This window comes from Trachemys scripta, chromosome 1 (genome assembly GCF_013100865.1).
Source record: "Trachemys scripta elegans isolate TJP31775 chromosome 1, CAS_Tse_1.0, whole genome shotgun sequence".
Classification (NCBI taxonomy): domain Eukaryota; kingdom Metazoa; phylum Chordata; order Testudines; family Emydidae; genus Trachemys; species Trachemys scripta.
Window position 1 is genome coordinate 284,713,369 of NC_048298.1, and position 18,431 is coordinate 284,731,799.

Consider the following 18,431-nt stretch of genomic DNA (forward strand, 5'->3'; position numbering starts at 1 on the left):
TATTCTCTCTCTATACACACACACACACACACACACACTCATATATATATAAACCTAGAGCTATAAATAAGAACATTATCTTATCAACAGTCTACAGACAGAAGTTCAGCAAACTTTTGTAGTTCATGATCATGGAGCCTAATCCTGATTCACTATTTTAAAATAATTTCTGGTAACAGCGTGCCAGCGTTAGTTACAGTACAGTATTTAGTTACAATATAAGATTGTAGTACTAAATGTTGAAAAATGTCTGTGTTCAGTGATGTCATTATGGCATGAGTTGTGCTACACAGAGCCTCACTTATCTTCAGCAGCTGAGAAATACACAGGGCTTTATTCCACCAACAGAATTCAGGCTACAGGTTTCCCTAATGTTCAGAATTTAAAGCTGCTCTCCATTTTCCAGGGGGTCAGAAGCAGTAGGCACTCAGATACCATGGTGATGGGCCTTGTGTAAGAACTCTGGGCTTGTCTACGCTACAAAATTAAGTCGACTTTATCTAATTCAACCTCGAGCCTCCGAATTAATTAAGTCGATTGAGCATAGTGTGGCCACACACACTGTCTCAATGGAGTGTGTCCTCACTAGCAGTGCATCGTGGGTACCTATGCCAAAGTGCAACTTGCCACAATGTGTTCTGGGAAGTTTGTGCAATGCCTCATGGGACCAAAACATTGTCACGAGGGAGAATGGGAACAATGCATCGGCATCTCATGATGCACTGTGCTCAATGGCAAACAAGCCAGTGATTTTCGCACCTTAAAACCATCCCGCGTATGCCACAACCCCAGAAGCATGGAGCCTCCTCAGTGCACTCTTGCTGTAAGCATCTCAAACTCCTCACACCTTCTCCTGCAGTATTTCCAGATCCAAAGTAGGGTCTGCCGCACAGAACACAGCAATGTCCTGCAAGCAGCCCTGCTGCAAGCATTTGAAAAAAACAATTCACAGTTGCTGCTGGCACCTGCACTCTGTTGAACGCCGTCTCTGGTCCAGTGAAACATGCAGAGTGTGAGATTGCATTGTTTTGCAGGTATGGGACGATGAGCAGTGGCTGCAGAACGTTCGAATGTGGAAGGCCACCTTCCAGGAATTTTGTGCAGAGCTTTCCCCTGCCCTGTAGTTCAGCAACACAAAAATGAAAACTGCTCTGACAGTGGAGAAGCGAGTGGCGATCGCTATTTGGAAGCTTGCAACACCAGACAGTTACCGGCCAGCAGGGAATCAATTTGGAGTAGGTAAATCAACCGTGGGAGCTGCTGTGCTCCAAGTGTGCAGGGCCATTAATCGACTTCTGCTATGACGGGCAGTGAGTCTGGGAAATGTGCAGGACATAGTGGATGGTTTTGCTGCAATGGGGTTTCCTAATTGCAGTGGGGCGATAGATGGCATGCATATCCCCATCTTGGCACCAGACCACCTTCATACATAATCTGAAATGGATACTTTTCAATGGTGTTGCAAGCTCTGGTGGATCACAGGGGACGTTTCACCAACATCAACGCAGGATGGGTGAGAAAGGTTCATGAGGCATGCATTTTTAGGAACTCGGGTCTGTTCAAAAAGCTGCGATCCGGAACTTTCTTTCCGGACCACAAAATGAACATTGACGACATTGAGATGCTTATAGTTATCCTGGGGGACCCAGCCTACCCCGTGCTGCCATGGCTCATGCTGGCCATCTGGACAGCATCGAGGAACGGTTCAACTATAGGCTCAGCGAGTGCAGAATAGTGGCTGAATGTGCCTTTGGTCATTTGAAAGGGCGCGGGAGAAGTCTACTAATAAGGTTGGACCTTAGTGAAGAGAACATCCCCATGGTTATAGCTGCTTGCTGTGTGCTCCATAATATCTGTGGAGAAAAAAGGGGGGGGAAATTTTCCACAGGGGTGGGCAGTTGAGACTGATTGCAGCCATTTTTGAGCAGCCAGAGACCAAGGCAATAAGAAGAGCACAGCAAGGGGTGCTGCGTATCCGCAAGGCTTTGAAAAGCCGTTTCAATAATGAATCACAGTAATGTGAGCTGCTTGTCTGCATTGTGCTTTCCCAAATCTTCACCTGCCTTGTATCACTGTCCACGTAAAGCCAACCCCGCACCCAAGCCCACTGGTTTTACTCAATAAAGAACATTTATTTCTCAAATCCATTTACTTTATTTAACCAACATAAGTAAAAAGGGAGAACAGAAAATAAAGGTAACCTTGGGGAAAAGGGGTTGTAAAGTTGAAACAGGAGAAACATTTTCAGCTGTGTAACATAATACCACATTCCAGACCATCAAAGGTCTGTGAATGGGCACCTTCTGTTCCTTGTATCCTCCACCTGAGTTAAGTGAAAGGGATAATGGACTTTTCGCCCACGCCACAGGGAACGCATGGGGGAAGGGTGATTCTGTGCCAGGCGATGCTGGCTGGCTGTCCACCAGGGTCTGCAGAGAGATTCTACCCTCCTGTTACTGTTCCTGCAGTTCAGCCAGACGCCTCAATATGTCTGCTTGGTCCCTCATAATGCGAAGCATCTCATCCTGCGCCACATGCTCTTGCTCACTGGAAGTTTTCCTGCTCTCCATGTCCAGGTCTAACTTCTCGGACAGTGAAATCCTCCACGCTCTCAGCTCTGTCTCAGCTTTCCCGGAGGCATTCATTATCTCGGTGAACATGTCCTCCCGCATTCTCTTTCTCGTCCTTCTAATCAGCGAAAGTCTGCTTTCAGGTATTGATGACATGCCAAAGGATACATTTCCAGCTGTCAGTCAGAGGAAAAAATAAAGGAGCCTGTCATAAACATACAGCTAAGGGTAGCATAAAATCCCTCTTTACCCTGTAAAGGGTTAAGAAGCTCAGATAACCTGGTTGGCACCTGATCAAAAGGACCAATAAGGGGAGAAGATACTTTCAAATCTGTGGAGGATACTTTCAAATCTTTGAAGATACTTTCAAATCTTTTGTTTGTGTCTTTGTTTTCGTTCTCTGCGAGTCAGTAAGGAACCAGGACAGGAAAAATACATCTCCTTAAGCATATCTGGACTAAGCATCTAGTATTGCAGAAATAGTTAGTAATAGCAAAGAAATGCTAGATAATTTTTTATTTTAGCTTGTGAGTTTTCCCTGTGCTAAGAGGGAGGTTTATCGCTGTTTTTGTAACTTTAAAGTTTTGCCTAGAGGGGAAATCCTCTGTGTTTTTGAATCTTTTGTTATTCTATAAAGTACTTACCATCCTGATTTTACAGAGGTGATTCTTTTACCTTTTCTTTAATTAAAATTGAACCCGATTGATTTTTCATTGTTCTTAAGATCCAAGGGTTTAGGTCTGTGTTCACCTGTACCAACTGGTGAGAATATTATTCTCAAGCCTTCCCCAGGAAAGGGGTGCAGGGCTTGGGGAAATATTTTGGGGGAATAGGACTCCAAGTGGTCCTTTCCCTGATTCTTTGCCTAAATCAGTTGGTGGTGGCAGCATACTGTTCAAGAACAAGGTGAAACTTGTGCCTTGGGAAAGTTTTAACCTAAGCTTGTAAAAATAATCTTAGGGGGTCTTTCATGCAGGTCCCCACATCTGTACCCCAGAGTTCAGAGCGGGGAAGGAACCCTGAAAGAGCCATTGTACATGAATAAAATGTTTCCATAGCAAGGCCGTTTTCATTTAAAAAAAAAAAAAAAAAACATTATAGTAGGTGCAAGCCATAACATAATCAGAATCCGTAACCATTCACTGTGCCATTTTGCTGCTCCAGCCATGGTGAGTAGGCCCCCCTGGGTAATGGGTGACCGCACTTTTCATGAAGTTTATAGCAGGCTAATCTCAGGAGCAGAGGTAGCTAGATGAACAATGGCCTTTCCCCATAGCACCAAGGGAAGCTGTTTTCTAACGGGGTGGGGAGGGGGGAACGTTTTCACTCCCAAATTGCAGAATCTCTCATGTGGGGACCCAGTCCCCTATCAGCTACTTTAAACTACTTGCCGATCCATGCTGAGCACAGTAAAGGCACATTAGCGGCCGCATGGTTTGGCGATCCGGACTGGGGGGGGGGAGGGGAGCGCTACATGCCCTTTTTTTTCTTGTAAGAGCACTTTTACTGAGAACTTCCCCCATTTCCCCTAGGCAACCCTATGTGATATTAGTCTCCTTAGGGTAACAAGGGCAGAAAGGAGGAGATACTGCAAGCGTCTGGATACAGACCCGGTCCTTATGCTGTGTACCACAATGATGCCAGCAGAATTAATTCAGGAGTTGTGTGGGAAAGTGTCTTACCATGAAACAAAAGACTCCCCTGCCCAGAAACCTTGTGCAAAGGATTGCAGAGTACCTCCATGAAAGTTTCCTAGAGATATCCATGGAGGGTTCCTGGGCTATTCCAGTTCACATAAATAGTCTTTTCCAGGGGCCACCCTCTCTGTAGCTGGAGCGGCCTCTTGTAAGCAGAGAGCCACAGGGCCTCCCTTTTTCTTCACAGTAAACCTGCCATACCACTGAATGTGTGGGCCCACTAAAGTTTAACTGAACTTTGATTGTACCTGTATACTCACCAGAGGTAACTTCCCCTGCATCATGGTTGGCCAACGTGATGTCCTGCGACCCACAGAGCTCCCGGGTTAAAAATATTTCCTGGCTCTCGGGGAGAATGGATCCACCACTCGCCTACCTCCCATTCTCCTCCTCCTCCTCTTCCTCATCCACCATATCGTCCTCCTTGTTGTCCCTAGACTCACACACCTGTGAGGTGTCCACGTTGATTGTGGGGATGCTGGTAGAGTCACCCGAGAATCACATGCAGCTCGTTGTAGAATCAGCATGTGTGGGATTCAGTACCAGAATAACTGTTCATCTCCCTTGCCTTCTGGTATGCTTGGCAAAGTTCTTTTATTTTCACACAGCACTGCTGTATGTCTCTCGTGTAGCCCTTCTCCCCCATTCCATGAGCGATCTTTGCATAGATGTCAGCGTCTCTTCTGCTGGATCGGAGAACTGCCAGCACAGACTCTTCCCCCCACACAATGATGAGATCCACCATCTCCTGTGCAGACCAGGCTGGAGCGCATTTGGGGCATGTAGTCTCCATGATCAGCTGTGCTCCAGCTGGCATGCTCCCAATGCTGATCAAACAGGAAATGGGAAATCAAAAATTCCCGTGGCCTTAGCAGGGGCGGGGCTGTTTCCTGTGCAGCTGGCTGCAGTGCAGCAGAGTTAAGAATGATCTCCAGAGCGGTCACAGATGAGCACTATGTGATATCACCTGGAGTCCCATTAAGTCGAATTACACAACACTGCGTTTGCACTACCTCGCAGTCGACCCAGGAAAATCGAATTAAGCGCTACGCCTCTCGCAGAGGTAGATTACAGAAGTCGACATTAGAGGCAACTTAGGTCGACGTAAAGGACCCGGTAGTGTAGACACATACATTAACAGGTCGACTTAAGGCAGCTTCCTTTGACCTAACTTTTTAGTGTAGACGAGGCCTTAAATAGAATAGCTTTAATAACATTTTTAATTCTAATGTTAAAATAATTATATAATACATAGGTTGGGAAAAGAGTGTCTGTACTTAGATTATCCACAAATGTAAAGTTAGTTCTTAAAAGTCAGATGATACATAGAATACATAATCAGCAATAACCCAAATTTAGGTGAATAGATTTAACAATACAGTTTAGATATTAGAATCCAAATACTCGGGGGCCTCACTCACGAAAAGTTCTACAGAGATTTGATTGTGGAAAGCGAAATATATCAGTGCGTGGAGATTGTCCCTCAGTAATTGAAAATTAGGTTGGTTGCCCATTTAGAAAATACAATCCATGAGGGAAGTATTTGTTACTTTCCTGACTATGCTTCTCATCGACACTCCAGTTCATCCCTCCTGGTATTGCCGATTGAATCTACTATAATCTTGCCCCCAGGAGTGCATCTCAACTCTGGCTCAGCTGTGCCAATGAAAGTAATTCAAATCCAAAGTCTATTGTATACATTATTTTATATCTTCCTTTTGGGGTATATTTCAAGACAGCCTACATAACGCCGCCTCTATTTTGAAACAATCCATACTTCATGGATCACACAAACTACAGAAAACTAGTGTCTGGCTTCTATAATGTTTTGCATTTATATAGCATCTTACATCTGAGAAACTCAAAAGCACTTTATAAATATAAATTAAGATTTAATGCACCTGTGCAAGGAGTATAATATTTTTATTACTAAAAGATCATTAGATCTGTTATGGTTTTATACACAGTAACACGGCACATACATTTACTTACCATCAATTAAAGTTTAGGTTACAAAAGCTTCATTATTGTAGGTAGAAAAGTATCTAAATTCATGCTCCTAATGAACATAGTTCTATTTAAAATTCATGTATCCATGTACCAATAAGTTCATCTCATTTCTCTTTAAGGCCTGAAATTTGGTCCTTAACCATGTGTGTAACTTTTAAGCATATTAGCAGTGCCACTAACTTCAGTGCTTAAGTACTTTGCTAATTTAGGGTCTCAAGCCATGTCTACACTTATCGGTAGATCGGCACTGCTACAATCAATGCAGCGGTGTGCATCTAGAGAAGATCGCTAAATCGATCGCAGAGCGCTCTCTGGTCGTCTCCGGTACTCTATCTCCCTGAGAAGAGTAAGGTAAATTGGCGGGAGAGCATCTCCCATGGACACAGCACAGTGTAGATACCGCTGTAAGCCAACCTAAGCTACATCAACTTCAGTTATATTATTCACTTAACTGGAGTAGTATAACTTGAGTCAACTTACTGCAGTAATGTAGACAAGGCCTCAGTGCTGAAGCATTTTCAAAAGCACCAAAATCAAGTGAACTACATAAGCCTTTCTGTCTATAGAAAAAAGCATCTTAAACCAGTATTTCTAGAATCCTAATTTACAACTTTAAATGCATTTCTTTTTGATTTTTCAGACTGCAATTTCCTTTGGACTAGCTGTAAACGGTAAGAAGTTTGGGATGTGATAGCAACTTGCCTGATCAATATAAAAAGCAGTCCCTGCTCGGATCTCTCTGCGCTGTTTCAGATCCGTTTCTGTGGTGTCCCTTGATAGTGCAATATACTCAACCTCTCGTTTGGTCAGCTCCTGTGGGCAGTAGGGAGAAATTATTACACAGCCCTAGGCTGCAGCACAGTCATTTAAAGTAACTCTGAACAAAAATTTAATATCTGTTAGCTTTAAGATGTTTACAGTGTGTTTCTTCCTCACACATAATAGTTTGAATTTTTGCTCAAAACATTTTTTATACTCCCCAAACCTGTTCTAAAAATCATAACAACTAGCTATAAATTCTCTAACCTGAACAGCTGAGCTCTGTAAAATGTTTTATCTCCAAGATGACTTTCTTGTAGTGGCCACTAAAAAACAATGAGCCACATAAGCAAAAATTCACACATTTCCTATTAAGTTCAATAGGAGTCTTATAAGTTCCCACCCTGCTTCTAGAAAAAAGAACAAGAGTACTTGTGGCACCTTAGAGACTAACAAATTTATTAGAGCATAAGCTTTCGTGGACTACAGCCCAAAGTGGTGTAGTCCACGAAAGGTGCCACAAGTACTCCTGTTCTTTTTGTGGATACAGACTAACACGGCTGCTACTCTGCACCCTGCTTCTGTTAAGTGATGTTAATATTGTTACTCAGAAAAATAACCAGAGTTTAAACATCCTTGTGAGTATGTTGAAGAACTACATTTTTCTCCTACTGTTATTTTCTGTAAGGTTTTTGGAGCAAGGACTGTTTTTTTGTTCTATGTTTATACAGCACCTAGCACAATGGGGTCCGAATCCATGACTGGGCTCCTGGGTACTATGGTAATTGTTATTTACATTAATAACTGAAGTTTTAAATCTGGAAATTAACAGATTACCTCTATAAGAGGGAAAAAATGGGTTTGTGCCATTTTGCTGTTTTATGAAATAGGTTTGAATGTGTCTCCCCCCCCTCCCATCCCCCTTATGTTTGTATCCTACTTGGTTTTTTTTAACCTTAGAAATAGCAGGAATGTCAAGCCTGGCGGGTCTCCTGTTCTTCTGTAGGCCTCAGTGGTGATTCAGAGATACACACCAAGAATGCTCTCAGTTCTTAGCTGAAAGTGTGTTGCATCTTTACCAGAACTTTCTTCCCAAACAGTTCACTTGAACATTTGTAAGCAAACCAAGCTGTGATGTTTCACTCCATATTATTTACGAAAATATGCGTATGATATGAATAGGACATAACTGAGATACACTTTTTGCAAGATGGCTCATGTAAGATATCATTGGAAAGGTTATGATTTACTGAATGTGATTATCCAATTGTATGCCTGTATCACTTCTGTATCTGAAGTTAGGATTATTGACTATGTACCTGTATTTTAAATGTGTTACTTTGGGTGTCACCCCCAACTAGTCCTTCAGGTACAGCAATGGAAAAGCCAGACAGGGCTAATGGCCCATTAGCAATGACAATGGGCTGTGAAAGAGCTTAATCTTCCTGTGGACAGTCCCGACAGCCTACGAGTAATGGCTGCCACACCCCTGCAGAGACATGGGTCTGAGTCACCTGGTACTGGACCCACCCCTGAGAATTCCAGTGTTCTTCCACTGGGAGACAAAGGGTTTCTGACATACACAAGAGCTATATAAGGCAGGGGAGTGACATCATCGTGGTTCTCCTCTGCCTCCCCACTCAAAGAGATACTGAATACCACCTAGAAGCAAGAATGGAACTGAGGGGAGAAGGGTTGAACCCAGGCTGGGTGGGTGTCCAGTCTGTGAGTGGAAATACCTGAAGTCTCAAGCTGCAGGCCAGTGCACCTGCCTTTCAAGACTTTCTGTAATCTACCTGTAACAATATCTAGGGTGAGAAATTACAATTTGTAACCAATTTCTTTAGTGAAATAAGCTTAGTTTGCGTGTTTTGTTTTATTTGTTTATTAATCTGCTTTGTTTTGTTTGCTACCCCTTTAACCACTTAAAATCTGCCTTTTATAGTTAATAAACTTATTTTTTGTTTATAATATAACCCAGTTTGTGAAATTCCTAACTGGTAGGGTAGAGAGGGGGGGAAGAGGCTGTGCATACCTTCCTCCACATTGAGGAAGGAGACGGATTTCATAAGATATCTTTGGGTCTGCACCTCGAGGGAGGTGGACACCTGAGTGCTGGAGTAAATCCTTTAAGCTGGGTCCTCAGAGCTGATCTCAGGGTCTGTGTCGTTCTGCAGTTGGGTGTGGCCCTGCCTGTGTATGTGCTGGAGGAGGCTTAATATCCTGGTTCAGCAAGACAGGTAAAAAGGGTACACTGGCTGGCAGAACAGGCAAGTTCAGTGGTATCTCAGCACATCAGGTGGCATCTCGAAGGGGGGCAACCCATCACACAAACAAAAGATTTTTACGCAATCTTATCCAGTTGGAAGACAGGATATTGAGCTAGATGGACATTTGTTTTGATCCAGTATAGCTGTTCTTATGTATAACTGCCATTTAATTACATTTCATTTCCTTAACATCTAGTAAGTTATAATGATTCCAGTTCTCTCATGGTCCATACAATCTCCCAGGACAGATGCAATTTGCATTTCTAATGTAAAAAACAAACAAACAACAAATATATGGCAAGGAAAATGCAGGCAGGCTTTCTTTATACAACATGAGGAAGCACAAAAAGGCACATTGTGGTAGATTTCAAAGCTAATGGGTGAAGCCACACACCCATGGATCATAGTGGGGTGGGCAGGAAACCTCACACATGGTGCAGTCACAAGACCTCCAGCAGATCTTTTAGGTCCAGTGGGTGGGTGCCACACTTCCTCCTTTTTCCCCGGGCGACAGAGGGATAAAAACAAATACACACCTCTATCTAAACACTATGAGGAAAATCTGCAAGGGAAACCTCAGAGTATTCCTTCTCTCAACCCCTTCCCTCAGTTTTTCCATGGAGGAAGCAGTGTGGCTCACTGTCCAACCCTGATATTCTATGATATTTTATGATTCTAACACAGTATGCAGAGATCTTGATTCTGAAAGGTATGAAATACAAAGAATAGACTATTTTTCCATTTGTGATCACATATGGAAACACTTTTTCCACTGTTTTTATTTAGTAATGTTTAATTGATTAAGCAAAAAACATATTCACTTAAATGTTTGTACTTTTTATTCATTGTAAAATAAAAATCAAACTTTGAAAAGCGTGTGCATGGAATTAAGTTCTTTGGCAACTAAGTAACAAGTCATATAAGCTTTTCTAATATTACCTTTTACAATTCAACAAGTAATAGAATACATACACACACATATATACACACACACATGCAAGCGCACAGCCACACCCAGACACACAATAACAACTAAATAATCTTAACTACTTCAATTCTCCATTAATATAAACAAAGTTTTAAAATGTACCAGGTACTGCATGGCAATAGAGCGTCGAAGGGGTCCAGGGGGCCCTATAAGAAAAACATCTTGCCCCAAAAGATCTTTTTGCATTATCCATCTTAGATGTTGGACTACAGATTGGGCCAAATTGTCTGACACTGTAAGAGAAAAAAAAATTAACTAGTCTAAATTATGCAGCTTTAAACAAATACTATTAAATGAGGTTGGTGGTCAGTAGGGATTACTGACATCGTACTCCTTGTTTATTTAGACTTTAAAATTGAATACATAAATAAATTAATCCAAAGTTGAATAACTTAAAAGCAGCTAATTGTGCACACAGTCTCTGTAACCACATATCTACCCTACATACCCTCATTCTCACTGCCTCATTCCATTCATTTGTTTGTTAAATTCATGTCACAGTTTGTCTCAAATCAGCTTTTAAACTCTTCAGGACAGGGACTGTCTCTTATTATGAGTTTGGTTCAGTACCTTGCACAATGTGGCCCCCGTCTTGACTACTGTAATAATAAATTAATTATTACTCTTAGTAGAGAAACAGGACTTATCTAGCCTATAGTTCATTGCTTTCATACAAAATGATATTTAATAAATGTTTGCACTAGATCAAGTAGCTTAAGTTATAGTGACAAATAAGGTCTAATTTGCTAGGGTTTTTTTTAATCAAATTCTTCTATACATTTTAATCTACTATAATACAGATAAGTGGCTATGCAGAGTTAAAAATTCTAAGTATAGTCAAATCTTAGAACTTCAATCTTCTATAATATGCTGTCTCCAAAGACAGACTGAAAGTTAACAGACGCAAAGCAGATCCACTGGCTCTACATTAGAGTTGCTGTAGTCGGGGATGGAAGTATACCAGAAAAATACTACTTATCCTGTTAATTTACATTCCAGTATACTGCTCAAAGCATAAATCGATACAATTGATATAGTTTTTGATTTGAGTGTTTATGCTTACTCTCTGATATGCAAAATTTGGTAATTCGGAACAGATTTCCCAATCATAAATAAAAATTAACAAGATTCTTCTGTGTCTTATTTTCATTCTTCCTATATGTTTTGCAGCAGCCTTTTATCAAACAGTCATAAATCTGCTTACAGTACATTACTAGAGATAGTAATGGACTTGCGAACAAAAAATGTGCCCAAAACATTTGATAAAATTAAAAACAAAAAAACAGAAATACGTTCAAAAGCAAATGGTTTCTATGAATGGTTATACCACCACCGACTATACCCCAATCTCTCTTGTAGACAGAAACTGTCACAGAAGATTTGGTGCCTTCCACAGCACATCCAATTCTCACCTCAGCATACTCCCAAATTAGCTTCCAAGGCAAAGCAATATAAAAGTTAGCCTATTCTTTATCTCCCACATGCCACTAAAGAACTCCCTTAGGATCCTAAGTGTTGGGAAAGCTACTGGCACTGAGTCATACAAAATAATTAGCCATTAGGTACAGCATACCTTTCCTCTGTGACTTGCCATTGCGGCAGACTGAGAGAGTGTTTAGAAGAGGCAATGAAGGAACACAGAAATAAGGCAGGGATGAACAAAGTTCTTTCACCTTTTCCTTCTAATCAGAGAGGACCTTCCAAGGCAGTGGGTGAAATCCTAGCCCCACTGAAGTCAATGAGAATTCAGCCATTGACTTCAATGAAGCAAGGATTCCTCCCAGGGCCTTTAGCACTTGGAAGTCTGACACTGAACACACCGAAGACTTCATGTTGTCCTTATATAGGCTCCCAAAATGTGGAAAGACTGTCACATAACTGGCATAACTTTTTTCACACAGGTTCCACTGTCTCCATCCATGGAGGCAGACGATTCTTGTAAATTGCCGAGATTTTAAGGAAGGGCGTGGTCTGAGCCAGATGGTTAAGCTGAACTATGAATTCAGAGTGGGCCCTCAAAGAGAACAAAGGAATCAAACATTCTGAAAAAAACAGGATGTGAAGCAGTAAGAGCTCTGGAAAAATCTAAGGGTTACCACATCTCCCTTGACTTAAAAAGATATTAGGCTGTACACACTATCTTCATTCCATACAGTCCGCCTCAGAAAAATCCTCCCTATCTTTTGGCAGAGAACAATCTCAAACCAAGACTTATTCACACAGTGCTACTAAGAAGATATGAGCACTATCATTACCAGGAGGCGTTGGAGATGGATTTGCCATGTTTTTCAGATGGAAACTGATTCCATCAACAGAATAGCAATAAGATGGACACCTGAAGGCAAGCAAAAATGAGGCCACCCAAAAACAACATGGTGAAGCTGAGCTGAAAAATCTGGGGATACCACTGAAAGACTTGCCAGAAACAGACATGAGTGGAGGAGCTCCGTCACTGCTCTAAACACCAGAGGCGTAATGGGTACTAACTAAACTAGACTGTACAGTCAGTAAGAAGCAGGAACTAATACATAAGACCACTTTTTTTCTATGCAGGCCCAGTAAGAGGCACAGAATAGAGCTATCTGCTGTCCTCTGAGATCATTGCTGTGTGAAAGTCTTTGCAGAATCAGGACCTAAAGCAGGGATCGGCAACATTTGGCACGCAGCCCATCAGGGAAATCTGCTGGTGGACTGGGACAGTTTGTTTACCTGCAGCGTCCACAGGTTAAGCCAATCGCAGTTCACACTGGCCACGGTTCGCCATTCCAGGCCAATGGGGGCGGCAGGAAGCGGCGGTGGCCAACACATCCATCAGCCCGCTGTGTTTCCCGCAGCCCCCATTGACCTGGGACAGCGAACCGCGGCCAGTGGGAGCTGCGAACAGTTAAACCTGCAAAGGCTCAGCGGATTTCCCTGATGGGCCGCATGCCAAAAGTTGCCGATCTCTGGCCTAAAGCTTCAGAGGGATATCCCTTAGACAATTTCAGATGCTAGTGATGTACCAAAGCCTTGCAGAAGAAACAAAGAAATCAGATCTTGAAAGATAAGTAATATACAAAGTGATTTTCTAATGTCTGGCTTTCATTTTTTATTTATTATACTTTATGTGTATTTACTGGCTGGGGGGATGATCCAGCCATTTTGCATAATTCTATATGCACACCCAGAGCACAAGATGAGCATATCTTTTATTAATCTAAATAAATGCAATAAATTAAAAATAGATACAAATTATTTATCATTTCAGCTTACCTAGATATTCTGCTAATCATCTCTTGCCCTAAAGACAGCGTTTTGTACCTATTCATTTTAAAAGCATTTTAATTCAACTTTAAAGTTAATCACATTTCTTGTATGAAAAGCATCTGTTTCAAGTATTCAGTGGGGAGGGTACACTACAATGCAGTATACAAAACTATTGCATGTTGTTCAAATAAGGTTCTCAGTGCAAAATAAAAAACTTCAACATTTTAAGCTGGATATTTTGACCTGCCATCCAGGAAAATCACTAAAGGCTTGATCCTGCTTCCACTGAAGTCGACCAGCTTCCCATCATTGATTTCAATGGGAACAATACTGGCCCTAAGCACAAATTGTTTAAAACAATGTACACATTTGTATTAACAACCAAAGGGAACAGACAATTCAGGTAAGTGCTTTTAAACAACAGATTATTTATGGACACATAAATGATAACATATTGTTTATTCCATCTGGTGTCACCATACAAACATATCTATTCTGGAAAAATATTTTCTTCAAATTCAATATGCATTGCATACATAACACATACACACAGTGGAATTCTGAAAAATAAATTCCCCACAGAGAATAACAGAATGTTGGGAATCATTAAGAAAGGGATAGGTAAGACGACAAAAAAAAAATCATAGTGCCTCTCAATAAATCCACGGTACGCCCACATCTTGAAAACTGAGTGCAGATGTGGTCACCCCATCTCAAAAAAGATATATTGGAATTGGAAAAGGTAGAGGAAAGGGAAACAAAAATGATTAGGGGTATGGAACAGCTTCCATATGAGGGCAGATTAAAAAGACTGGGACTTTTGAGCTTGGAAAAGAGACGATTAAGAGGGGATATGATAGAGGCCTATAAAATCATGACTGGTGTGGAGAAAGTAAATAAGGAAGTGTTATTTACTCCTTCTCATAACAAGAACTAGGAGTCACCAAATGAAATTAATCGGCAGCAGGTTTAAAACAAACAAAAGGAAGTATTTCTTTACACAACACACTGTCAACCTGAGGAACTCTTTGCCAGAGGATGTCATGAAGGCCAAGACTATAATAGGGTTCAAAAGAGAACTAGATACATTCACGGAGGATAGGTCCATCAATGGCTATTAGCCAGGATGGGCAGGAATGGCATCTCTAGCCTCTGTTTGCCGGAAGCTGAGAATGGGCGACAGGAGATGGATCACTTGATGATTCCTTCTGAAGCACCTGGCATTGGCCACTGTTGGAAGACAGGATATTGGGCTAGGTGGACCTTTGGTCTGACCCAGTATGGCTGGTCTTATGTTCTTAATAGTGTGAAACTTTCTGAGAGAGACTTTGGGAAATTAAAAAAAGCTTCATTATAACATATAGTTCAAGAAGAGAGGGCTCATGCAGCAAATCAGAAAAACTGCACTACCAATAGATTGTTATTTATAATTGCTGAACAAGTATTTGCTTTTAAAAATATAACCACAAATGTAAAATTGTTTTAATAAATAAACCTATCCTAAAAACTGTAAGATGCAGACCATCCTTGAAAGGCATTAATTACGTACTTTAACCTCTTTTATTAACTTGTCCCTTGTGCGTTTTTATGACTGCTCTTCAATAAGAGGGTTACAATATCCATATATGATAACATTTTAAGTAGGTAGGAAATCTTGCTGTAAAACTGAACTCTTCAATTTCACAAATCATGCATTAAAAGCATGGCTAAGGCAGCTGTCATGCAGCGTGACTGTGAATGCCTCTGGTGTATTTCACAGTAATATGTGTAGCCAGTTCTATTTTTAGGATGGCCTCAAGAAAAAACTTGGGTCAGACTTAAAAGCAGTGCCAGAAATAGAAACAAGATTTAAGAATGTACAGAAACATCTGCAAAACAAACTGTCATGTAGAACAGAACATAAATGTTGTACAGCATACAAGAAAATTGTAAAGTCTCTGGGGCATTCCCCCACGGATTTAATGTACTCCAGTGCACTTATGTTCTCCTGGTCATAATATTTACCCTTGAGTATTAATATCCAGAAATACTGGTTATTAAATTCCTACAAAATTTCATAATTTCCCTTTTTAGGGATAATGACACCATAGGCAGAATTCCTTACTGACATATTTAGTAGCCAGCAGCTGGGAAAATGTTTCTTTGCTTACTCGTTCCAAATCATTCAGTTAACATGCAGATTAAAGTTCTATCAGTTAAAATACATTTTGTAAAGTACCAAAAGACAGTACATTGACTATTTCTAAAATCAGTCAGAAGCAATATGTTTCAAATAAATGCTGAAAAGTCAACAAGGAAAGTATGCTCCTAGATAGTTTCTCATGACACTACCTCTCTTGTTTTTCCAGAAATTATTTTATACTAAAATTTAACTTCTATACATCATTGAGCCTCTCGATACATATTCTCTATATATTAACTATGTTTAAATTACACAGTTGAGCACTCAATAATTCAGGAAATTATGAAGTTATGATTGTATATACAACCTCTCCTGTCCTCCTTGTACCTATGCATTATAGTTCAGTCCATAATTAGGTGATCACATTTTTTCTACACTTTCTTTAGCAACTTATAGTGCACAAGTGCATCTAACATATTATTTGTTGGGTACTTACTCTATTTTAATTGTCACAATGAGCCAGTATATCTATATTGACTTACACATTTTATATGGTTATATTCTCTTATTTATCACCATCGTAGAAGTACTATACATTTATTTTATGGCCAATAGTAAACCCTTTTTTAAGGTGAAATTTAGGGGTTGAGGCAAACTAGTTTAAAGTTATATTGCATATATATGCCACAAAATGTTCACTATTATTCAGCGTAGCTCTATTGGCTTCAATGGAGGTAAGCTGATTAACACCAGCTGAGGATCTGGCACTATATTTTTATTTTGAGTCTGTAAGATGTTGTAAAAGAAGAGTTTGCAGTATACTCTGTAAGTTATACACTAAATGACCATCAGGCACACACGGCATAGTATACAGTATTACAAGTTGCTACGCTTGTGTACCTAGGCTGGTGGAAAGAAAGTGTATGATATTATATTGTATTATTTGAGAAGCATGTGGAGACCTTACAAAATGTGCATGCATTGCTTATAAATTAAGCAGTCAAGCCTGAGCCCGAGACTCCTCCAAAACACTTAAAATACAGTCTTTGCAGCAAAGGGTGGCTGTCGCTGCTTGTTCTTCCTAAATAGCAGATGTCAAAATCAAAATGGTTACCCAGCCAAAGATACAATCCAGCCCATTAATGCTTGGATTTGCAGCGTGTACCAACCCTGCCCCCATAGAAAGAGTGAAAGCCACCACTGAAAGAGACTCCAGGCAGTCTCTCCTGGTAAGTCTCTCTGTTCCAGCTACAGTGAATTCCATAATTCTGGAAGATACATTTTCCTTCATATCTACCATCTTTATGCAGGCAGGCAAAGAAATTTACCCCCAACAAGATAACATCCACTCCCAAAGGAGCAACATAACATACTAGATCACGTAGAAACCCCAACTGCCTTGGCAAAAACAGAAAAGAAAATGCAATGGTTAGTCAGGATACATTCAGCAATAACATGCAATAGAACATTCAAGAGAAAAGGATGATGGCTTACCCTGAGCCCTGCCTACAGTGCATGGGTGGGGTCAGAGGGAAAACCTTGTGATATCAGAAGAACTTGAATTGCCCTTTGGCTCCTTTCCCAGGAGAGACTAAAGATGGAGGAAGGAGGCTGCTCCTTCCGCCTCAGTCAAAATATCCTTAGAGCCAGAGAAGGTGCAGCCCAACACACAGATAGGCTATGATTGGTTGAGTGTGCCAAGGAGCCCTTGACAATCATCTAGGAAAACCTCCAGCAAACCCAGCCCACTGGGCCATCACCCCACTGCCTTCTGAGTCTATGAAAAGGATAAAGGAGGGGCATGGAGTCTGAGCTGAATAGCCAGGCATTGGGAGGCAAGGAAGGGTGGCTGAGCTTAATCAAGCAGTCATGCACAGTGGTATAGTGTAAAACTAAGGAGACCACAAGTAGAGCCCCTCAAAACTACTTGCAGTACATCATCTATGGGCTCCAATAAAGCAAATGAGGAGGACCATGAGGCACGGAGGAAGGTAGCCATCACAGGTCTTCCTAAGAATTAACAGGCAGAGGTCTTCTATGCTGCCTCTCTTTCATCTGCAGAGGAGAATAACATCGAGTTCAGGATCCTGACACAAGGAAGAAAGGAGAGCAGCAGAATACGGACCCTGGACTTCAGAAAAGCAGACTTTGACTCCCTCAGGGAACAGATGGGCAGGATCCCCTGGGAGAATAACATGAAGGGCAAAGGGGTCCAGGAGAGCTGGCTGTATTTTAAAGAATCCTTATTGAGGTTGCAGGAACAAACCATCCCGATGTGTAGAAAGAATAGTAAATATGGCAGGCGACCAGCTTGGCTAAACAGCGAAATCCTTGCTGATCTTAAACGCAAAAAAGAAGCTTACAAGAAGTGGAAGATTGTACAAATGACCAGGGAGGAGTATAAAAATATTGCTCAGGCGTGCAGGAGTGAAATCAGGAAGGCCAAATCACACTTGGAGTTGCAGTTAGCAAGAGATGTTAAGAGTAACAAGAAGGGTTTCTTCAGGTATGTTAGCAACAAGAAGAAAATCAAGGAAAGTGTGGGCCCCTTACTGAATGAGGGAGGCAACCTAGTGACCGAGGATGTGGAAAAAGCTAATGTACTCAATGATTTTTTTGCCTCTGTCTTCACGAACAAGGTCAGCTCCCAGACTGCTGCACTGGGCAGTACAGCATGGGGAGAAGGTGACCAACCCTCTGTGGAGAAAGAAGTGGTTCGGGACTATTCAGAAAAACTAGACGTGCACAAGTTCATGGGGCCGGATGCGC

General features: G+C 41.3%; 1 protein-coding gene across 1 annotated transcript in view; it reads right to left on the minus strand.

Annotated features, from left to right (window-relative positions):
- VWA8 (von Willebrand factor A domain containing 8) overlaps positions 1-18,431 on the minus strand; it is a gene marked incomplete in the record, with an annotated part of 259,242 nt that overhangs the window by 217,560 nt on the left and 23,251 nt on the right. The window contains 2 exon segments of the mRNA XM_034758419.1: positions 6,980-7,090; positions 10,397-10,527. Coding sequence (XP_034614310.1) covers positions 6,980-7,090; positions 10,397-10,527 — 242 coding nt within the window.